Genomic DNA, 22,668 nt, shown 5'->3' with positions numbered 1-22,668 from the left:
GAATTCATTTTACTGCTAAAGGGTGGTTGTAAAAAAATACATAAATAAAAGCAGGAATTTGATTTTGTTGCAGTATGTGACAGTTTATATACATTAATACTGTATATTAGATGACAACTCTTCGACCTGATGAAAAGAACTAGCTAAGCTGCAGCAATGTCAACCCAACTTCCCGTTCATTGCTTGCTCCGCCCACTAACTTGATGCAGAAGTCGCGCCCATGGATTTTTTGGTTTCAAAGCTAGAGCTCAGCAAAAAAACAAAAACAGATGAACAAACAAACAAATAAAACATCCATAAATTAAGGCTTTAAGTTCTAGTGTCCTATTTGTACCAATCACCCTAAATCCACCCTACAAGAAAATAAACCCCATAGTTAGATAATGAAACCCTGAATAACTTTGAATGACAAAAAGCAAACCTAAAGTCATCAATGGCATAAATGCCCCGAGCACGTGTTGGTGCTACCATGTGTAGAAAAACTAAAGCATGCATGCAGAGGTGTTTGCTGTCGTTGCAGCAGAACCTCCTCCCTCTACTCCCCCGAATGTGCGCAGTTTTACTGCAACCTGGATCTAAGCCCAGCTTCCCGATGCAACTAGCAGCGAAGATCAGTGACTGGCTGCGTCGACAAATACCGACGTCGGGACCGTGCATTTAAAGTGCTAAGAACAAGCATATAAAAGGGGAGTCGGTAAGGTTTTATGTAACGTTCATCTGACTTCTGAAGTTAAGAAAATGACAGTTTTAACCTTAATAGTAACATCAGCTGACGTTAATGGCTATATTAGCTAGCTTGCTAGCTAGCAGTGGGCTATCTATTACAATTCTCAATGGATTTAAACGCCATAGCTTAATTTTTATTTTTTTAAATGGCTCGCAATTGGTGCTGAAAACTTATTTTGTCGCTCGTGATCTCAGCTAACTTCGTTTTAATAGCAGAGAAAGAAAATTGTTGCAGTCGGATGCTGCTCTGCATCATTGCCTATTAAACAAACGTTAGCTTGCTGCCTCCGTAGCAGTGCCTGTTTCACTTTGATATTTGGATCCTGGTCTGCTCTAGTATCCTAACGATACACATGCTGCCATCAGACAAAAGTGTGTAGTGCAAATATACTAGCTTGCCACCGTGAGTTTAAGGCTTATTGTGTTTCAAAAACTCAAATTTAAATCAAATGTAGCAGTACTGCATAGATGTACTGTCATGCCTTCATGTGTGTCAAACTTTGAATCGAATCCTAACAAACATCACATTGCTGTTTAAATTCGGTTGCTATTGAAAATGAGAATAATGATGAAAAAATTGTATTTCTATTAATATTGCAAATCATGTCACAAATGCAATATCAATCAATAACATTTGTAATATAAAATAATTTGTAATAAACCTTTTAGCCCTTTATCACTTTATTTTAAGGATTAATTGAATGGACATAATATCTTGAACATGTAAACTTTCTCTGCATTTCTCTAAATGCAGATTAACATTATCCACTGCCATGCCATATGTGAATGTGACCTCACTTGCTAATGCTGGTAAACAAGAGAGTTATCGTCAGATAAGATGCACAAAGTGTTAAAGAATTAGGATTTAAAAAATGGTACCGCAGTATATGGTAGGAGTACACTATGGTGGATTTTAACATACATTTGTTTTGTAATCAGTAGGATGAATTAATTTGCTTCTGTTGTGATCCAGTTGATAATGGAGAGCTGAATAATATGTGAATTAAATATAACAAAATTACCAATTTCTGTCATATAAAGGTAGTCATCATCACAGTCAACTTTAAATCCACAATTCAGCATTGCCCTCAGTAAATAAACATTCTAGAAAAATATGATGTATTTAATCCCATAATATTTTTAGACCTCAGTCCCTTATAGTCTGCATTACTTGATTACAGCAAAGGATTTGACTGTATTTTCTTTCACATTTGTAATTGAATCAAGGCAGGCCTCATCTGTTCCCTCTGTGTTTTGGTTCTGACCAAGTGGGTATTGCTCTACAAATGGATAATGGAGACTGGGGACATAGGGTAAGAGATAGTTTGAAACCAGACAAATAACATTAGTGCATGTGTGTGCAACACATGGAAGCTTACCTAGTTTTGATTTTTCTCATTACTTTAGATGACTACTCCTGTTACCTTGAATGTGGGAGGCCATCTGTACACGACCAGCTTATCCACGCTGCAACGTTATCCAGACTCCATGCTGGGCGCAATGTTTCGGGGAGATTTCCCCACAACTCGTGATTCCCAAGGGAATTATTTCATCGATCGTGATGGAACACTTTTCAGGTACATTTTGAACTTCCTGCGGACATCTGAGCTTACCCTCCCAGTTGATTTCACAGAGACAGACCTTTTGAGGAAAGAGGCAGACTTCTACCAGATCGAACCTTTGATCCAGTGCCTTAATGATCCCAAGCCACTGTATCCTCCTGATATCTTTGAGCAAGTAGTGGAGCTGTCAAGCACTCGAAAACTGTCAAAATATTCAAACCCTGTTGCTGTTATCATCACACAGCTAACCATAACCACCAAGGTTCATGCCCTGCTGGAAGGTATTTCCAACAATTTCACCAAGTGGAACAAACACATGATGGACACCCGGGACTGCCAGGTGTCCTTCACCTTCGGACCATGTGACTATCATCAAGAGGTGTCCCTACGGGTTCACCTCATGGATTACATAATGAAACAAGGCTTCACTATTCGGAACACACGAGTGCATCACATGAGTGAACGTGCGAATGAGAACACAGTGGAACATCATTGGACATTCTGTAGACCAGCTCACAAAGTTGAAGATTGAGGGGTTTTAGGTGACATTACTGCTAGTTTGTTTTACTATTACACGGTTTATTATTAAATCCGAACATCATGTACTTTTTTTCAGAAATGTAATGTCTTTTTAGGTCAAATGTCTACATAGGTCCCAAGTATGAATTATGGATTTAATATCTGTTTGAGTGCTTGAATGTGTTACATCAACATTTTTGACAGTTTTTTTCAAATATGAATACTTCACTGATGGTCGGTTCTAAAAATGAAGATGAAGTATTTCTTGTAGAACAGAAAGACCCCATGTCACTGATTTTATTTATGTAGAGACCCTCTTATCCCATTGACAGATCCAAATTCATGGTTAAATTGACCTTTTAGAATTGTGAATTCCTCCTCTACTGGCACTGATCTTTCCTGTAGTCAGTAACTGATTGTAAATTGGAAGCATGGATGTCGCCCTCTATGCATATATACGTGCAGGATCAAATGTACATCAAAGAACGAAAAAGTGATATTTACATAGTTTCCTCTTTCCTTTGGACATCAAATCTACATTTTAACATTCATTCATGTCAACACTGATCAAAATATGAGTAAACATGAAAAAGAGTCTGTAACACAAACAGCATACAAGCTTTCTTGATAACAAGTCAAGTTAGTTTAGCACCAAGACTCAATTTGGATCCCAGGATGTCAGGAGTGTAATTTTCTATATTGATACTAAGTTATGATTATCTTAAGCCACATTTCTTCTAGTTGAGTTTACAGTAGAAAAAATTAGTCTCCTAGCTCCCTATTATCTGTATATGGTACTATTTCTGAACACCCAAGTAGTTGTTGCATGTGTTTTGTGTGTGTGTGTTTATTATATATATATATATATATATATATATATATATATATATATATAATACATATGTATGTTTGTATTTAATGTGTCTGCTTTGCAGTATTATATGCTATTAGACTTGAGAGATCCCAGTGCTGTGTTTTGTCATCTCATTCATTCAAATAAATCCATTTGTGTATTTGTCAGTCACTTATTTTGTTTGACAGTAAGTATGGTAAATAAATGAATTACTACCCATACATCTACAGTATACACCTTTTGATGCCAGTTTAGTTTCAGGCTTGGTAGGGCCTGCTGCTGACAAGCCACGGAGCATTTCACAGAGCTGTTGGTCACAGCAATGTCCAGCAGGTGCTGAAAAAATTGTCATGGGCCACATCTTGGTTTTTGTGTGCTCCGAGTTAGTCCCAAGCATCTGGTCAGAGGTGCCTACTTTCTCCCATGTACTTATTGTACTCACTCACAGCTGTGGGTCTGGGGAAAGGGACCCTCTGACTGTGCCCATTACGGACTCTACTGCCACTGGAGGACAGTCTCCCCACTGTAAAAAGGATGTATTGTGGTGTAGCTGGAACCTATTGAACCCATGCAGGCACAGGGAGAACATGCAAACTCCACACAGAAAGACCCCATGCTCAAGCTGGGGCTGTAACGCAGAACCTTCTTGCTGTGAGGTGACAGTGCTAACCACTGCACCACCATGTCGCCCACTAAGGCCCCCCCCCCCCCCCCCCCCCCAGTATAAATTCTTGCTTGTGTTGCGTATGCCAAATAAAATTGTAGACAGCCGCTATTCCACTGAGCCATGCCACCCCTTGGGGTGGTATTAGTGCAAGCAAATCTTTTCCCCTTCTCTGAATTTTTCTGTGCATTCTCATTCCTGTTTGCAGATAAGACAACAATGTCAGCTGCCGCTGGGTTACCAGTTATGAGAGGGAGTTGGACTCCTGGAGCTGGAGGTTTAGCTTGTGATTGAATCAAGGTGGGGGAGGGTTGGCATTGGCCAGTCATGGCCTCTTGGTGATGAGGTGACCGGCTACAGTGGTATCAGCAGTACCAACAGCACTACTCCGACTTCAGCAACGGACTGGACTCCGTCCTTGCCTTTGACCACTGGTGTATCAGAAGAAACTCTAAAAATATAAAGCTGTATCATAAGATTAGATAAGGTTTATACAAAAGAAAGTCAAAAGAAAAAAAAGCAAAAAAAAACAACTACCTATTGAAAAAGATTATTGTAGGAATAAATATTCACTGTCAACATACTGTGGTTGAGACGAGGACGTTCATCCTCTTATTCATGCCTCATCTCCAGCTCTACTTCTTCTCTTCTGTCAGGAGCCGTTGGAACTACGTTCCTAATAGCATGAATAGCAGAAGCGGAGGACAGTGGATGGATGGACTCACATTCATACCTGTGGTCAATTTAGAATATCCAATCAGCCTAGTCACCAATTGCATGTCTTTGGACGGTGGGGAGAAGCCGGAGTACCCAGAGACGATCCACGCAGGCATGGGGAGAACATGCAAAGTCCACGCAGAAGGATCCAGTGCCCGAGCCGCGACTCGAACCCAGATCCTTCTTGCTGTGAGGCCACACTGCACCACCATGCCGCTTTAGTTATGAAATGCTAACGGATTTAATTTCCAATACCGTAGAACCTATAATACACACATTAGAAGTAATGTTTTATACCTTGCATAGATGCAGTCGTTTTGAAATCACAACGTGAAGCTGCCGTAGTTTTTTCAATATTTCAATTTTCAAACTTCACTCCGCCTGTTTTCTTCATGCAGGGTTTTGATATGAGCGCAAGCTCCACTCCAATTTGTGGCGGTAATGCGCTATAACGTGTACCCACCGCCGTACATGAAGTAGAAGAAGAAGCAGCAGCAGCAGCAGCAGCAGCAGGAGAAGACACAGAATCTGTGTGAGAATATTACCCGAAGAAGAAGAACAAGCTGCCTGCTCTGTCATAATAACGTCCGTAAAGGACAAGGAGGTCTATACCTACGAGTAAACGCGAGGCTCTGTAGATTCTTTACTGACGTCGTTTATGAGTGTCCGCTGTCGAAGATGTTTCAAAGGAGTTACAGTATAAAATACCTCCTCAGTCTTGTGCCGGGCAAGCGTCGTTTTGGAACCTACAGGTTTCTTCCCTTTTTTTTTTGCATCGGAGGTGTCATGGAGTGGATCATGATCAACGTGAGGATAGGAACAGAAACTTTTTGTAAGTGAAATACGCTAAAATGAGTTTCTAAATGTAACGTTAACCGGTTAATTAAGCACAACACGAACGTCGTCTTATCATTGTGTTCACACTTCACTAAACGTAGACGGGGTCACACCACCACTCACTCACTAGGAGACTAAACGAGATTGGTTTAGTGAACGGTTGCTCGGGATAGACCTCGGATTAATTGCCAATCGTCGATATTTACCCATGTAGATATTAAATACATATACACGTAAACATCAGTTTGGAAAAGTAATGGTTTTTTTTTATTTCTAATGCATTTGGGAAAGGATTAAGCATAATTTCCTCTTCAGAAACAACAAACAATGAGCAAATATGATACTTGGGCAAAGCTGGGCCTTATGGGGCATATGACCAATACACCTATATTCTAAGAAATGACCAATATTTGTTGATATCAGTGAATTGGTAATGTTATGGTGCATCCCTATCAACTACCCCCTTACTTCTGGGTGTATATTTCCCTTTCTCTGTGACCATGTTGATGTGTCCCTGACAAGGTATTGAACCCCTGGTTGCTTCTGTCAAGTAGGTTGGCACCTTGCACAGCAGACTCCACCGTGTGTGTGCGTGTGTGTGTGAGTGAGTGAGTGAGTGAGAGAGAGAGAGAAAGTGAGTTCGATGACACTGTAAAGTGCTTTGAGTAGTGCTAAGGTACAAAGGTCCGATATAAAAGTAAGTCCATTAACTGCTCAAAAGGTATTTCAAATTAAAACCTTCAGCCCTTGTAAATTATCTAAGAACCCCACTATTATTAAGTTGGTGTCATCATCAATCCTTGCTCATACCACATTTATGAATGCAAATTCTTAAAAAGCAAGCCTGTGCTTCTCTTTATTTACCAAATATGTAGAACAAGATTCAGAATACGCAGAACCATATTTCTATCTATCTATTGTTTTTTTTGTGTCTGTACCTGATTTATCTTACCTATTGGAGACCTTATTAACATTATCAGAGCCCCTAGTCCATTAGGGGATGAAAGGCCAGAAATGATAACATGTAAAGTAGGAGTTTCCAGTTAAAGTTAGAGTGATGGTTAGTGGAGGTATCAATTGGTAAGGCTTTGGAATAGGATTAGAGCTTGGATATCAAGATAGTGTCTTAATAAGGACAGTAGCACAAGTGTGTGTGTGTGTTTCTGTGTGAGTGAAAGAGAGTCATTTAGCAGAACGAGTTTGTCTGGTCTGCAGATGTTCTGTCACAGGTAGGTGAGACAGGATCTTTATTCCAAAAAACTTGAAATCCCTGAAAAAAAGCAATCCAAGTTAAGTACTGATTTGGAATAAGCCTCCTTAAAAGAAGTAAAAGAAAAGAATAGCTGGCACTATTCATGGTCCTACACACAATTGAAGTTTAGTCTTATGCACAGCCTGTTGGGCATATGTAAAGCCTTGCTCCTGACAGTTATTTTGTTCCTCTTTTGAAAAGGCAATCACTTACACATTTAAGAGGTACACAATAGATGTTTGGATTATCCATCCATTTTCTATACCATTTATCCGTTAAGGGTCGTGGGGTGGGGTGGGGTGGGGGTGGGGGGGACTGGAGCCTATCCCAGCTGACATTGGGGAAGAGGCAGGATACACCGTGGACATGTTGCCAGTCCATCGCAGGGCCTTCAGGAGGAAGGGATTAGGGGCTCAGTATTTTTTTCAAGGACACTTTGATGTGGTCTCAGGGGGAAGTGAGGATTGAACCAGCGACCTTTCATTTGCTTGATGGCCACTCTACCTCTGAGCCATGGCACCCCACATGTTTGGACTGTGCAATTTACAAATAGCCATCAGGTTTTGCCTTATGTCTGTAAGACTAAATTGATGGTTAAAAAAATCCCATAGTTTTTAAAAGGTGTATTGATCCCAAACTGGGGAAAAACAGTTAAGTTGCAGAGTATCAAAAGCAATATTACCCAAAAATGTCGTCTATAGTTACAATACTAACGAACAGATGGAGAGACTTGGTATTGCTTTGGACAAAGCAACCCTGTTCAGTCTTTCCTCAGATTTTACCCCCGGCGATAATGAGTCACTACAGTACAAGAAAGCAGTGTTGTCCAGGCCAGGAAGCTCATTTCACACACTTACATCAGCAGTCCCAGTCACTATTAGAAGGTTAGGTGACTGTTGTGGAACATAAATTGACAGTTAGAAAGAAAATTTCACCCTCCAGCTCATACCACTCCTGCTATTAGCAATCCTTGTAACCAAATCTCAGCTGTGTTCTGCCTCATTCCCTGAGCTGCATCAAATTGTCAGAAACTTCCCTGTGGTGGTAATCTGATGCCATCCATCCAAACATCCATCTTTTTCTTCTGCTTATCTGGGCTCGGGTCGTGGCGGCAGCAGCCTAAGTAGAGAAACCCAGACTTCCCTCTCCCCGGCTACTCCGTCCAGCTCCTCACGGGGGATCCCGAGGTGTTCCCAGACCAGTTGAGAGACTTAGTCTCTCCAACGTGTCCTGGGTCTTCCCTGAGGCCTCCTACCATTTGGATGTGCCCTGGACACCTTCCCAGGGAGGCATCTGGGAGGCATCCTGACCAGATGCCTGAGCTACGTCATCTGACTCCTCTCAATATGGAGGAGCAGCAGATATTTTCCAAGCTCCTCCTGGATGGCAGAGCTTCTCACCCTATTTCTAAGAGAGAGCCAAGCCACCCTCTAGAGGACAATCATTTCAGACACTTGTACCCAGAATCTTGTCCTTTCAGTCGTTACCCAAAGTTCATGACCATAGGTGAGGGCAGGACCCCAACAACTTCGCTCCTAGGATTCGGGCTGGGTACCTTTCAAAAATTTTCAGTACTGGTTACCTTGATTTCGGTGCCGGTTCCGGTATGGTACTTTTTTCAGTAACAATTTAATAAAAAAAAAAAAAATAGTGTAAAGAAAATTACATTACACCTTTCATTACAAAACTTTGAGTTTGCCTCTTTAGAAATCTGGTGGCAGAGATTTCGAAAGAGGCATATCCACGACAGGCTGACATGAAAGCTGGGATGAGGAAGGCTACGGTCTGCCCTTTATAACATCAGACACCATGCAGCATTCTCTCATATGTATCCCGTGCACATTTAGGTGCTTCATCAAATTTGACGTGGTGCCATCTTTTGCCACGACATCCTTTTTGCAGATATTGCATCGCACTCTATGGGCATTGATTCTAATAAAATTGAGCCACACTTTTGACCACGGGGGCATTTCTTTTCTTACCATCTCTTGCATCTCTCACACATATGCAGGTAACAAAACACACACACACACACACACACACACACGTGTAACACGTGTTACCAGAAGCATAGTATAATGTTCATTGGATGTTGAAGTCATGAACTGCCCTACTCTGCCTCTCATTGGCAGTTAGGATATCAGGGTAAGCCAATCAGAGAGAGAGTAAAGCGGGGCCTTCCTCTTACCATTCTACACCACTCATCGCCAGAGTCGCCACCGGTAGTATTATCAGAGCTTCGCTTTTTACGTTGCAAGTACCGAAAAACAAGTACATTTTTGGTACCCGGTAGTACCAAGGCATTTCAGTCTGTGCTATTAAAGCACCGAAGTTCAGTACCCACCCCTACCTAGGATCACTGGGACACGCAAACTCCTCCACCGCGATAAGGTGGTCGCTCAAGGAGGAGGTAATCTGAAGCCATTTAGGAATATCAAAAACCAAAAGTTTTTGTCTCTCCACAGAACAAACTAATAACTAGTTTCCTTCTCCAGTTTGTAAGTAGTTCCCTGAAATTATGTCCTGGTCAAATTATCAGACCATAATTTGGGCGATGTATTGATTTTTATCAATTCATCCATCCATCGTCATCTTCCGCTTATTCCTTACTAGTAAGGGTCGCGGGGGGGCTGGAGCCTATCCCAGCATCTACGGGCGAGAGGCGGGGTACACCCTGGACAGGTCGCCAGTCCATCGCAGGGCCAACATACAGAGACGAACAACCATTCACACTCACATTCATACCTACGGTCAATTTAGAGAATCCAATCAGCCTCGTCCCCAAATTGCATGTCTTTGGACGGTGGGAGGAAGCCGGAGTACCAGAGAGAACCCACGCAGGCACGGGGAGAACATGCAAACTCCACACAGAAAGATCCCGGGCCGGAGCCGGGACTCGAACCCGGATCCTTCTTGCTGTGAGGCCACAGTGCTAACCACTGCACCACCATGCAGCCCATTTTTATCAATTAATTCATGGTTTTTGTTGCGGACAATTTAAAGAGTAAAAATTCAAATTTTTACTCTTCTTACTATGGTGCACCTTTTGTCCCCCAGGAGTTTCCAAACCCCCCCCCCCCCCCCCTTTGTTTCCTGAGCATGCATAGCCGCAACATGGCTAACGAGAGCTTGAAGTTTGTTTCTAAGAAAGGAGTAGTATCGTCAGTGGTTTGGAACTGGTTTGAGTTTGCAGCAACAGATGTTGAAAAAGTGACTGCACACTGCAAAGTTTGTCTGAAACCCATTGCAACAAAAGGCAGCAGCACAACAAACTTACTTCAACATCTAAAACAGAGGCATCCAGCCAACAAGACTGGTATAACCAACAAACTCCCACTAAAAAACAGCTTACTGTACTGGAATCATTTACCCACAGGACCAGGAAGAATAAGAAAGGGGCACAATGGATAGCACATCACTTTGCACATCGCTAACGATGTGGTACAGTGGTTAGTGAAGTGTTTGATAAAATAAAAGGAGAACTTGTCTTGAGTTCTCTCTGTCTTTGTACTTGTAATTTTCTTTAAAAAAAAATCTGAAAAAATCGTGAATTGAATTTTTTGGGAAAAAATCTGAGATTTTATTTTTAGCCCATATCGCCCAGGCCTTAGACTTCTGATGCATAATGCAATCCAGTACAAAGAAGAGAAATCATTCTGTTGTTGGATCATCAATACATTATAATACATTTTTTATTTCACTTATGTCACTTAGTTGTGACCCCAGAAAGAGTGCACACAGCCAGTCATCTATAATTAGCTTGAAGCTGATGGTATCCCTTTGCCACAGAATACAAACAAAAATAGGACAACCGAAAACCTCCATCTAGAACGGTCAAGTGCATTGTCTGGTATATCCACATCTTCTTTATCCATCTGCTTAATCCTGCAGTTTAATCCAACAACCCTTTGATTTGAGCTAAAAATGAACTAAAACGCTTCAGGTTTGGTACCTGGAATTGATCCTGAACAGTTATGATGGGTTGGTTTATTTTTAGCTCAAGTGAAAGTGTGCCTAAGAGATAAACAGACATTTTTTGACACTTTGTTCTTATTTATAGTTGCTGGCAATGGGCAGCCCCTAGCTTCAAGCTAAATATATGAGACTAGCTATTTTTTTACATTCTGAATTCACAAAGAAATAACACAGTCAGGAAAATATGTTTTTCTGGGCTCAGAGCACTGATTTGGCATCTCTTGAAAAGTAAAACACACTTGAAATATTGCTTTAAGAAGATATGGGGTTTTTCCCTCTCAAGCTACTGTTGGCCAAGTACAGATATTAGCTGATGGGATCATTTTAACATGAGGAGACCATTTCAGTTTTGGCCTTCCATTATGTTACTTGTATAATACTGACAGCTGATGATCTGTTGCTGATCATGTGTCCATGAATTTTTATCCCTTTTGTCTGCAATTGGGGTTGAATTTGTTTCATATTGGCGTTATTTTTTACAATATCCAAGTTGTGACAGAGCATGGCATTAGATCATATAATAGGGTTAATACCTGCAGAGTATTCCAGAAAGATATATGAAGAATGAGAATGAGTTAACCTAGCCTATTTTTTTAGTTCTAAAACAGTTGAGCTGAATGAATTCGATCAATCTTGAATTTTGCTCATCCTGAGTACAACTCATACCTTCTGAATGAAAAATCTAGGCATCATCAATTGAACTCAGACACTACTCAACATGACAAAAAAAAAAAAATAAAGACAGAGCCTCCATTATAATCCAGTAGATATAGAGACCGTATATAAATTGTGCCCATTAATTCTTTAAAAGAGCCTTACAAGATGAGAGAAGTGTCCATCAGTTCAACAGTCTCTATTTGTTTGGGTTGAAATGATTGATAGAGGCCCAAATTTGAATTTTTACAATACAGAGTGAGGATGCTAGAGGCAGCTACCACCATATGGCTGCAAAATGATATCAGTCAATTGTCCATCTCATATTTTTTCCACTAAAAGTATTTATTTTGGCCTCTGACAGACTCAGGTTATTAAGTGCCTGACATAATTGAAAGAATCCCTATAAATCTTTTTTGTTTACGCTTCACTTTCATACTGTGTCATAAGGGGTTGTGTTTTGAATGTTAACAGAAGTCACTGAAACTTGCTGGTCATTTAGTAACATGTAGAACTGCTACAAATAGCTGATTTGTTACTCACAGTTTAAGTCATGAATCTGCACAGAGTTTTCTGTATTTGGCCTCCTGTTTAGCATTAGGTGTGTGTGAGAATGTCTGTGTGTGTGTGTGTGTGTGTGTGTGTGTGTGTGTGTGTGTGTGTGTGTGGGAGGGGGGCGGGGTCACCACACCATTAGCAACAGTTGTCATATTTTAACAGGAGAAGCAAAGTCAGTGCCCATTGTGAAGCTGTTTTCACAACTCTCTGCAACAAATAATTTGCATTTGTGAACTTGGGTGTCTGAACTCAGTCACTCACTGGTGCCTGAATAACTTTTACACATTCACTCATGCAGCAAAGTGCCTGAAGTGCATGGAAAAAATTGTAGAAGTTGTAGATTGAAGAAGGAATCTGATTCTGATCAGCTTTTTGTTTTATTTTAAAGGAATTTCAAACATTCTGTATAACAACTTGTCATAGTCAGAAAAGTACAAGTTTGTCATCAGATAAACTCTCCCTGAACTAACATTTTCACCACTATGACTGTGAGCAAGGCCAGTTCTTCACAGATGATAAGCATGAAGTCAAGGATCTTGTCTCAGTATCAACATTATCTCTGCTGCATCAATGTCCCCTTTACATTTAAATGTGTTTTGAGCGATCATTTGATGCTTGACCACATTAAAGTACAGATGTGAATCTGCCAAAGATGCAGTAAAGGCAGATTTATCCTCCAAACCACCACAGGAGGTGGTCAGGGATGCGTTTTGACCACATTCAATACATTGTCAATCCATACACATCAAGTATGTGAGTGGAAATACATGTCTTTTTGGGATAACACTGGTAACAGTTGTCCACATTTACGATCAAAAGTTTGACAATGCATGCATATGTTTGACAGTCAGTCTTCATCTGTGAGGGTCCCTGTCACTAGTGCAGCATGAGTGGGTTGTTGATCAGACTGATCAGATCTCAGTGTGGTCACTGGAGACTCATGTAAATGTAATTAGATTTCATCATATCCACAATCCATACACAATCTGATATGAGAAGCATTTTAATGCAAGGTTGGAATTACCTCAAAATTGTATGTTATCACAAGTTCCTAATTTCAGTTTCATCTGTAATTTTTTTGCCAGATGACGTCTACCGAAGAAAACGTTCTGAGCGGGGGTACCAGAAGAAACTAGCAGATGATTTGATAGTTCTTAATGAGCCTGCAGCCAAGTGATTGATCGTCGAATTCATGTGAACTGAAACATTCTTGGAATTTTGCTTCCTTACATGGTTCCCAACTGACTGGACATGGCTTAAAAGCATATGCATATCCATACAGGTTACAACATCACAACTATTAATGTAAGAAAAAATCATCTGATAGAGAATTCACTTTCTAACATGCAATTTTTATTGTTAATATAGTCCTCAATGCTACCATTAATGTGTGAGCGAGGTTGAAATCACACTTCTCCAAGATTTAAGTTACTAGAAAGCACCTGCTAAGATGAAGGTCTCTGCTAAACAAATAAAAGGAAAACAAAACACCAAAAAATGCACAGTTATGTTTGATACTTACATAGCACCGGCAGCAAACACAAACTCCTCTGTAATTTCTATCAGATGATAAATTCACATGCAGACACTATGAATTGCAACAGTAAAGTCTAGGCATTTAGAATTAATATTGAGTATATAAAAATGTAATTCATGAATTGTATGTTATTTGGTTTGCTTTGGTGTGTTCAGTTGTACCATCCAAAAGGGAGAGTCTGCAGACAGATGAAACTCTGAGGATGCTCCGACAGAACGATGGGGTTCCCATCCAGTCTCACCTGATCCATGTTGGTCCGGATGTAATAGCTAGTGTTGCCTTTGCAGAATGTCTCATCTGTTATTGTTTTGATCTTGTTGTTCTACAAGAGACATAGGAGGCCAATCACAAAGTTGTACTTGCTTTGCAGACTGAAATAAATTGACATAATTGTATCTCCAGACCTTTTTTTGACTAATTGCCATGATTGCACTAAAACTTACATGCAGGTGCACAATGTGGAGAGACTCTGGGAGTTGGGGCACTGCTGTCAGCTCGTTGTTTCCAAGGTAAAGATATGCAAGTCTTGTGAGTTTCTGCAACAACAGAATTGCTTTGTCAAATTACCACAGTAGCATTTTCATATAAGATCGTTGTGCTCACATGTTCACTTACTTTAAATGCAGTTGACTTCACACCCTGGGTTGTAAGCTTGTTAAAATTGGCATTGAATGATACGAGACTGGTTGGAAGTACGGGAAGTTTAGTCAGTCTGTTCTCTGAAAGAATGAGCTCTTCCAGATTAGTAAGTGTTGAAAAAGCTCCATCATCTATCTCAGAGATGAGATTCACACTTAGGTCAATTACTTTCAGTGTGGCTGGGGGGAAAAAAGAGGGACACCTTGAACACCTTGAAAGATGGTAGTTATGGACAAAAATCTTACATGGAAAAGTCACATCTTTTACTTTACCTGTGTCTGCAAAGTCTTGACTGCGGATTTTTGTGATTTTGTTGAAACGTGCATAGAGATAAGCAGTTTCCTTTGGCAATGCAGGAACCGCAGACATGTCAGGGGACACTTCCTCACAGTAAACGGATCCACTCAGGCAAACACACAGTAGACAGGTTGGCAGCTCTGATGGGGAAAATAAATTAGAAAGTGAACATGTCACTAAATTGACTCGAGTGCTCCTCCATAAATGCAGGGATCGAAAATTAGGTTGTGCCTGTTGAACTGTTGACCCTCTTTTGTGTCAGGTAAACATAAAAATTATATTACCATATTTCTTCTTTAATTTGAAACAAAGGGTTGCAAAGCCAGAAATCGAAGGGTTGCTGATTACGTCCTTGCCTCCCCCAGTGACTGAGTAAAAGTTTCCTTTTTCAAGATATTGAATTAATTGCTCCTTATTAGTAAGTTAACCCTATGAGGCAACGTTGCAAACTGCTTTGAGTAGAGTTAAGGTAGAAAAGTGCTATATCTTGGGCCTACAGCTCCTCCCACTTGAGTTTGCCATAGCAGATCATTGATCAACATATTTCAGTTGGCATAGAGTTTTATGCTGAATGTCTGTCCCTTTTCTCTTTTTATCTGGGCATGTCTCCAAAATTATGGCTGCACTGGTTTGTGAAGCCGCTGTGGCCAGGGATGGGGTCAACAAGGGTTCAGTACCTTGCTCAAGGATGCGTTTTTACCTCCCAGTCATGCTGCCCTAGAAAGCTAATATATACTGTATGTGGGCTAAAAGACTTTAGGACTTTATACAGAAACATGCTGTATACAGTCCATAAAGAATTTATACCTTTATCATATTATCTGTCATGTCAAATAAAACTCTGCACTTTTTGGAAGCATTTAACCTTTCACATCAACAGTTGATCATCTGTAAATTCAACTTCATTTGAATATGGCCAGTGTTATTCAACAAGGCAAATATTGTCCTACACCAATGCATGGCTGATACATCTGTGCCTGTCTGGGACAAATGATGCCGAAAAACAAAGAATGATTGGACTTGTATGTTGCCGTGTGATCAATGAGTCATTGCCGGAAACCTACCAGGCACACTCTTATGCAAAACTTCTAAATCCCTTCATAAATTGGTTTAGTGCCTATACATATCTAGGCAGCTCTGTGCAAGAAACATCTGTGGTGCACAGTCTAGATGAGGAGATTTGATCAGCCCCATTATTACATAATATGAGCTACATTGACAAAAATGTGGAAGAATTCCCCAGCAAGTGTTGCATAATCGGCTGTGAAACAGTTGTTAAAAAAAAAACCTTACCATCAGCTTTTGGGGCTGCAGCTTGGTCGATGGCTTCAGGGGTATCATAATCAGCAATGTCTCTCTGAAAAAGAAAAAAATCTTCATAATATCAATACTTTCCTCCTGGCTCAAGATTCAACTCAGTCATTAACACAATGTACCAAAATGTCAAAACATGTTTTTACCTTAGTTTTTCTTGCTTCCATGAATTCATTTTTTGCTGCAGAGGACAGTATACATTGTACCATAGCAAATATTAAAATTAAAGTCCTTAAATGCATCATTTTGGAGAGGTTTCTGGTGAGCAAAGAGCTCGTAGTCTGCTAGTGCTGAGATCTGAGGTACATGTGAGCAGGAAAAATTTTCCATCCAGTTTTTATTAAGCTGCCAGTGGACTGCTGTGTAAAAAAGGAAGCAAACTTTAACTCAATACATGCTGTGTATTCAGTTACTCTGTGTCTGTCCATGATGACCCATCCAGATGTCCATATTACTGTATTTTTGTTAAATAGGCAGAAAAGTGAGATTTGATGAGTTGAGCACAAAGTGAGAAAGAAATGTATACCTTAAAGGAAAATTAATCAGTGAATCATTGTTACTGATATATAAAGATGTGAATAGTACTTTAGAGTTGCACCTGGATGAGGCCTTTCTACGCTGTTGGTAAATCTAATATATCAGACCTGGATTTACAAGATGATTGTAGACATTTTTTCTGGGTGTAAATGTCTATGCAGATGTTACAGATTTTCCTCTGAATGAAAAATAATGTATAACTAAATTTTACTTGACTGCATTTGTGGCACTAATATACACAGGAACTTTCCATCACTGACAAAAACTCAAACTCAACTACTCTGCACCAAGTGATTTGCACTGTTATGATAGAAAGTTTAGCAAAAACCGACAAAGATTTTGTGATCACTATGATTTTTGGTCAGTAACTCAGACAAACCAAACTTGTTAAAGTTTCTAATGTTATGATTTTCTAAAAAGAAAAAGTATCTTTAAAAATGATGGTATATATGCAAGGAAAGATCAATAAATGGGGTTTTATTACATCCACAAAGGAGTTTATGTTTTCTGTGATGTAGCTGATGATGTAGCTGATGATGTAGCTGTCTCCATCAGCAGGATTATGTAAAACTGTCTGGCCAAATTTTATGAAACTTGAGGGAAGCATGATGACTACAGAAATAACTCAATTAATTTAACTTTTGAAGTACGTCTAAATCATGGGACAGATCCAGAATTTCATTAAGTTTTTAATTTTGTGATCTTGAGTTTAGCGATTGTGCAGCGGTTAGTAGTGGTTAGTGGTAGACTTCATCGTTATGTGAGCATTTATTTCGGGGGAAAATCTGACAGTAACACCACAAACAAATAATTTATTTAACTATTCACATTATCTCCCTTCTCTTGCAACATAAAAATAGTGAGAAATCAGCTGCAGTTTTTAAGAGAAAAGGGAGAAAACAATTGAAAAAAAAAGCTGGAGCCTCCTAGCTGATTTGGATCAACAGAGTTGACTGCTTCTTTTATGTCTGTAGTCAAACACCACTAAAAACTCAAACATATCTGATGCTAACTGGTGTTATTATTACCAGTTACTATTTAGAGTAATGAACTGGAGCTCATCTATGTTAGGGCATAGATGTTGCTCTCACTCATTTGGTTTACTCAGGAATTTATATGCCAATCAAACACTGGGCAAAATAGCTTATTTTATAAATCTTATCAATGTAGATTTTGTCAAATGGACCTTGGTTATCGTCTGCATTGTCTGAGTGCAGTGCTGTTGAGCTTCCGATCAGAAACCAGGCTTCATCTGAAGCTCCTGTATAGTGTGTCTGAACTGAACTGAATTGAGCAAAACACTGAATCCCTGCTTGTTCAATTAGAGCAACTCTACTGACCTTGACCTTTGACCTTGCTGTGAAGAATAGAAAGCAAAATAAATCATCTCGTGACAGCTGACAGTTTCCTACACAGAAATATTATATTGTGACCGATTTAAAAAGTGCCGGAAATTCAAAGCAAAAATGCCAGGAGCAGGTTGTCCACCACTGGTCCGTCTGATGCCTCGTATTTTATTCATATTTGCATTTATTGAGTGATCTTTGAGACTCTGTTAGTCTATGAAAATGTTTTGTATAACGTGACAGTATTGTTGAAAATGCAGTTTTACATCTGCTTGTATTTTTCGTCATTTATTGTTTGATCAGTAGTTGCATTACGTAAGGCAGATGTGTGCCACTGAGGAGAAAAGAGGAAATACAAGTGCTAGTGTAGCGGAAGTGGTACTGCCCTGAGAGATACGCTGATCGAGACGGAGGACGGAGGCTGAATCGCCCAGAGAGTGATAAAAAGCAGGATATAAAGTCGCCAATATTGTAAGTGTGATAGCATCGAGTGATATAATTATCGCGGTATAAGACAATATTTCATTCGTAGATCACGCGCAAAAAGGCTGTTTCATCGTGTCCGACTGAATCCCTTTGAGGAGCCATCATGCTAATGGAGCAAGCTAGCGGGTTTGTGAAAGGCTCGCTAACTAGCATTAGCCACTACCCAGCAAGCTAACCGACGTTCTGATTTCATGACACTTTGTTCTGACAGGCTCGTCAGCCTGGGCGGGCCGTGCCTCTGCTTTTGAAAATGAATTAAACGTGAAAATATAGCATATCTGTATTATGTTTTGTTTTCTTTTTATCGCGAAAAGCTGAAAATATTGATTACCATGTTCAAAATCTTGTTTTTCAAAATGAAAGTCAGTAGTTGCTTTTGGTGGCCTAGCTAACGGTACAGCAAGATAGCGGTACACTACGCTGGTTACTGTTAGCTAGCTAACTGTTAGCCACGCCACTCGCCTAGCGTTATCATTAATACGACAGATTAACACCAGTAACGTTATCTAACCTAACAAGACTGCCAACAAAATCACAACTGAAACTGATTAGTAATCTGATGATTCGTGTTTAACAAGCTACAGTGATTATTAGACAGCGAAATGGATCATGTCACTAGCGTCGCTGGTAATATTAGCGGAGGGCATTAAAATCTGACCCGGGAATGAAAAATGTCTATTTAAATGATAGTAAAGGATGGGACGAAGCCGCTGTGGTTACTCATTTTCATTACGGTAGCCTATATGGCTGCTGACAAATAGGATTCGGTCATATTCACTTAAAATTTAGTAAGGAAGTGACGGGATTGGAGAACGCTGTCAATTAGCTAGCAGCTAACCTTAGCAAGTGCATGGCTGACCCACTTGCCAAGGGGCCCTGTGCTTATCCTCCCTCTCAATTGAATCCAACGGCTCTCTTTAAATATCTGATGTGCGAAGAAGAAAATTAAATGTGCTTGTATTGCAGATTGTCTTCCCCATTAAACTGAAAAATGATTACAATTATGAATCCTCTTTTCCTGTCTTTTGATTAACTGTACAGAACTTAATGTAATGCTGCATTTTCTCTCCATAGTCTAGAAAATGGATAAGAGCGACCTGGTACAGAAGGCCAAGCTTGCTGAGCAGGCTGAGCGCTATGATGACATGGCCGCAGCCATGAAGTCGGTGACAGAGCAAGGCTCGGAGCTCTCCAACGAGGAGCGCAACCTACTCTCTGTTGCCTATAAGAATGTGGTAGGAGCCCGCCGCTCATCCTGGCGTGTCATCTCCAGCATTGAGCAGAAGACTGAGGGCAATGACAAAAAGCAGCAGATGGCACGTGAATACCGAGAGAAGATTGAGATGGAGCTGCAGGAAATCTGCCATGATGTGCTGGTAAGGATTTCTTACTTGGTAAGTGTTAAAAGTTTTTTGTTGTCTAGTCGTGATACTAAACTTAAACTCAACCTTTGTTTTCAGGGGTTACTTGACAACTTCCTCATTGCCAATGCATCTAGTGCTGAAAGCAAGGTGTTCTATCTGAAAATGAAAGGCGACTACTATAGATACCTGTCTGAGGTTGCATCTGGCGATGCTAAGAAGGGTAAGAAAGGACAAGGTTTATATTGTACACTTGTTCCATAATGTTCACTCTCACCTTTCCAACTTTGTCAAACAACAAGAAGCAATAGGAAATTTTCCTGCTCATTTGGACAGCTAATAATAAAAATAAATCAAAATTGCTTTTAAAGGCACTGTAAATCTTAAAAACCTGTGTTCATATATTTTATCTCCAGATACAGTGGACAATTCTCAGCAAGCGTACCAGCAAGCTTTCGATATTAGCAAGGGGGAGATGCAGCCAACACACCCCATCAGGCTTGGCCTGGCTCTCAACTTCTCAGTCTTCTACTATGAAATCCTCAACAACCCCGACAAGGCTTGCAGTCTGGCTAAGACGGTGAGAACTGAAACCTCATAGTCTTGTTTTGAAAAAAATTTTAGGTTCATTTTAGCCTTTAAGATGCGCTGATTTTCAGCATTACAAGTAGTTCATTTTAATTTTTTTGCTTATACATGCAGGGAATTCTGAACATTGTCACTGAGTAACTAAACTATCTCTGTATTACAGGCATTTGATGAAGCCATCGCTGAACTTGACACTTTGAACGAGGATTCTTACAAAGACAGCACCCTGATCATGCAACTACTAAGGGACAACCTGACTGTGAGTTTAAATCTTAAGGCTCTGTCTTTTAAATTGATTAGAATGTATTATCCTCAATATAACATCTTCTTTTTCTCTTCACAGCTGTGGACATCAGAAAACCAGGGAGATGAGGGAGAGGGCGTAGAAGGGGAAAACTAATGGAATTGCACTGTTAATCCACCTACACTCTTATCTTAAACACAGACAGCTTATATACATCCCCCTCCACTCCATCAGCCCCTCCCTCTTCTGTATGACAAGCAGCCTGAATTGCTCCTGACCAACTAGTTTACCCCTCTCAGTTCACTGTGAGGTGACAGGGTAATTTTCAGTTGTTAGCAAATTCAGTCACCTTGTGGAAACTTGTTGTATTGATTAGTGAGTCCATGTTGCTGTTTTTGTTGGCTTTGTGTGTACGTCTGCTCGTTTGTATGTGAGTGAGCAAGTACGAATGTGAAAGTTATTGTAAGAGTGATCTGGGGGGAGGGGGGTGTTGTGAATTCTAATCGTCCTTCCAAATTCCTTTGTCCCAGTTAGCTAGTTGTGCATTTTCATCCCCTTTTTTTGTTACTTTCTTTTTTGTGATTCCTCATGATATTTCCAGGTTTTATTGTATGGTAATTAAACTGGCAGTTGATTTCCACCAAACACTGTGATAGTAGGTTTTCCATTTGCTTCACAACCCAAAATCAGTTTGTGTTTGGCTTGTCAGACACATGTACAATCCTGTATTCAACTTAACTGCAATTCTGCTGTGGGCTCATACAGAAAGGAGGCAGGCTGTATTGTGACACTGACATCTTGGTGTAATGCTCCTTGATTCTGTTCACAAATTCAGTTTGAAAGTTTTAAGGGACCCTTGTCATGTTAGATATATTCAGACATTTGACATTCCACATTATTTGGCTTTTGGAAAGGCAGTGCTCTTATTTTGTTTGAACTTAGTATGGATTGACTTTGTAGTTTTACTTGCTGTTCAGGTGCTGCTCGATCTCAGTACAATGAAAATTGTATGTACGCATTTGTGGTTCCATGTTTTTTGCAAGATTGACTATCATCTGTATGTAAACCCCTAAAGTTACCTTTTATTAATGTTAATTGAAAATGTCTTACCACAATGTACCCTGCTTGCAAAATATTCCACTTAAAGCAATTGTTTTCTCCTGAAAAGTATTTGTGCCTGGCTTTGTCTTGCAGCCTCTCTTCTCATCAAGGTGGCAGCATCTACTTGATGTTTCAGAAATGGCAAATTAGACCAGGCACATTTTTTGATCCATCCTGACTTCAGTTTTACCATGATGCATCATAGCTGGTGTGATTGATCACCTCATAAATCATTTACAAGGTGCATTTTGGGGAAGGCCAATGTATAACATTGGAAAGAAGCTCAGTGTCACAATACTGTGTATCACCACTACATTCCACATATTGTAGTTAGACACCATTCCACATTATAGCTGACAGTCTGTTTACTCTTACAATGCTCCAATGAATCGAAATAATATTCTGTTTAAAAAAAATGTCAGTTTATTATGATGCTTGATGAAAAATGCAGTTAGTGAATGTGGAACGAAGCCTGTCTGTATATCAGGTATCTACTTGCTTTGTTTTTACTGACAAGTCTTATGGCTAAAATTTGCTTCTGTAACAGTCTATTACCCAGTGCACACACGTGGTTGTGAAAATTTAGAATAGCTCTAAAAAGCAATGACGAAATGGAGATAAACAATGGTTGGTGTAATTCTAGCTTTGTGTTTATGTATCTTAAAACCATTCTAGTTTCACTATACATGTAAGAAATAGGAAAGTGTCAAAGACCATTCAGTGAAATAAAGTTTCGTTTAAGATAAAATATCGTTTACATTCATTTTTTTTTTCCAAGGGAATTAAGTTTTTGTACAGCAATCTTTAAAATCAGGACATAAAATCTGACGTGTTTGCAAGAAAACACCACCAGAGGGCAATTCCTCTAACTTCGAGAACTATTTTTTTTCGCGGAGTGTTT

The 22,668-nt window shown here is 39.9% G+C and overlaps 4 protein-coding genes across 5 annotated transcripts; 3 read left to right on the top strand and 1 right to left on the bottom strand.

Annotated features, from left to right (window-relative positions):
- The first annotated feature begins 510 nt into the window (after positions 1 to 510).
- kctd6b (potassium channel tetramerization domain containing 6b) lies at positions 511 to 3,778 on the top strand. Of its 2 annotated transcripts, none has more exons than XM_086212641.1 (3): positions 511 to 694; positions 1,958 to 2,039; positions 2,134 to 3,778. In XM_086212641.1, the coding sequence occupies exons 2-3, from the start codon at positions 2,013 to 2,015 to the stop codon at positions 2,818 to 2,820; spliced, it is 714 nt and encodes a 237-aa protein (XP_086068767.1). In that variant the 5' UTR covers positions 511 to 694; positions 1,958 to 2,012; the 3' UTR covers positions 2,821 to 3,778. The 2 variants fall into 2 exon arrangements, with proteins under 2 accessions (XP_086068767.1, XP_086068766.1); XM_086212640.1 differs by having other exon boundaries at positions 512 to 694; positions 1,954 to 2,039.
- A 1,762-nt stretch (positions 3,779 to 5,540) lies between these two features.
- Positions 5,541 to 14,309, top strand: uqcc5 (ubiquinol-cytochrome c reductase complex assembly factor 5). Its single transcript, XM_086213727.1, has 2 exons — positions 5,541 to 5,873; positions 13,403 to 14,309. The coding sequence occupies exons 1-2, from the start codon at positions 5,720 to 5,722 to the stop codon at positions 13,492 to 13,494; spliced, it is 246 nt and encodes an 81-aa protein (XP_086069853.1). The 5' UTR covers positions 5,541 to 5,719; the 3' UTR covers positions 13,495 to 14,309.
- On the bottom strand, positions 13,403 to 16,398 carry LOC147255776 (mimecan-like). Its single transcript, XM_086213725.1, has 6 exons — positions 16,251 to 16,398; positions 16,084 to 16,147; positions 14,766 to 14,930; positions 14,470 to 14,672; positions 14,298 to 14,390; positions 13,403 to 14,176 (listed from the first exon to the last, which is right to left on the bottom strand). Exons 1-6 carry the CDS (start codon positions 16,347 to 16,349, stop codon positions 14,006 to 14,008), a joined length of 795 nt encoding a protein of 264 aa, XP_086069851.1. The 5' UTR covers positions 16,350 to 16,398; the 3' UTR covers positions 13,403 to 14,005.
- A 1,902-nt stretch (positions 16,399 to 18,300) lies between these two features.
- On the top strand, positions 18,301 to 22,515 carry LOC147255775 (14-3-3 protein beta/alpha-1-like). The gene is made up of 6 exons (XM_086213726.1): positions 18,301 to 18,458; positions 19,548 to 19,849; positions 19,934 to 20,057; positions 20,251 to 20,414; positions 20,586 to 20,681; positions 20,766 to 22,515. Exons 2-6 carry the CDS (start codon positions 19,556 to 19,558, stop codon positions 20,820 to 20,822), a joined length of 735 nt encoding a protein of 244 aa, XP_086069852.1. The 5' UTR covers positions 18,301 to 18,458; positions 19,548 to 19,555; the 3' UTR covers positions 20,823 to 22,515.
- Positions 22,516 to 22,668: the final 153 nt, after the last annotated feature.

Source organism: Aulostomus chinensis, chromosome 9 (genome assembly GCF_037954235.1).
Source record: "Aulostomus chinensis isolate RoL2024-O1b breed Wild chromosome 9, RoL_Achi_v1.0, whole genome shotgun sequence".
Taxonomy (NCBI): Eukaryota; Metazoa; Chordata; class Actinopteri; order Syngnathiformes; family Aulostomidae; genus Aulostomus; species Aulostomus chinensis.
The sequence above is the reverse complement of the archived record's forward strand: the minus strand, read 5'-3'. Positions and strand labels throughout refer to the sequence as shown.

What these genes read in the sequence shown, in the direction of transcription:
- LOC147255775 (XM_086213726.1), top strand. Translation starts at nt 19,556, where the DNA reads ATGGATAAGAGCGACCTGGTACAGAAGGCCAAGCTTGCTGAGCAGGCT. An exon ending in CTTGCAGTCTGGCTAAGACG is followed by an intron (nt 20,415 to 20,585) that starts GTGAGAACTGAA and finishes TCTGTATTACAG; the next exon opens with GCATTTGATGAAGCCATCGC. An exon ending in TACTAAGGGACAACCTGACT is followed by an intron (nt 20,682 to 20,765) that starts GTGAGTTTAAAT and finishes TTCTCTTCACAG; the next exon opens with CTGTGGACATCAGAAAACCA.
- kctd6b (XM_086212641.1), top strand. Translation starts at nt 2,013, where the DNA reads ATGGATAATGGAGACTGGGGACATAGG. An exon ending in ATGGAGACTGGGGACATAGG is followed by an intron (nt 2,040 to 2,133) that starts GTAAGAGATAGT and finishes TCATTACTTTAG; the next exon opens with ATGACTACTCCTGTTACCTT.
- LOC147255776 (XM_086213725.1), bottom strand. Translation starts at nt 16,349, where the DNA reads ATGATGCATTTAAGGACTTTAATTTTAATATTTGCTATGGTACAATGT. An exon ending in TGGAAGCAAGAAAAACTAAG is followed by an intron (nt 16,148 to 16,250) that starts GTAAAAACATGT and finishes TTTCTTTTTCAG; the next exon opens with AGAGACATTGCTGATTATGA. An exon ending in TGCAGCCCCAAAAGCTGATG is followed by an intron (nt 14,931 to 16,083) that starts GTAAGGTTTTTT and finishes TTTCCCCATCAG; the next exon opens with AGCTGCCAACCTGTCTACTG.
- uqcc5 (XM_086213727.1), top strand. Translation starts at nt 5,720, where the DNA reads ATGTTTCAAAGGAGTTACAGTATAAAATACCTCCTCAGTCTTGTGCCG. An exon ending in GATAGGAACAGAAACTTTTT is followed by an intron (nt 5,874 to 13,402) that starts GTAAGTGAAATA and finishes TTTTTTTGCCAG; the next exon opens with ATGACGTCTACCGAAGAAAA.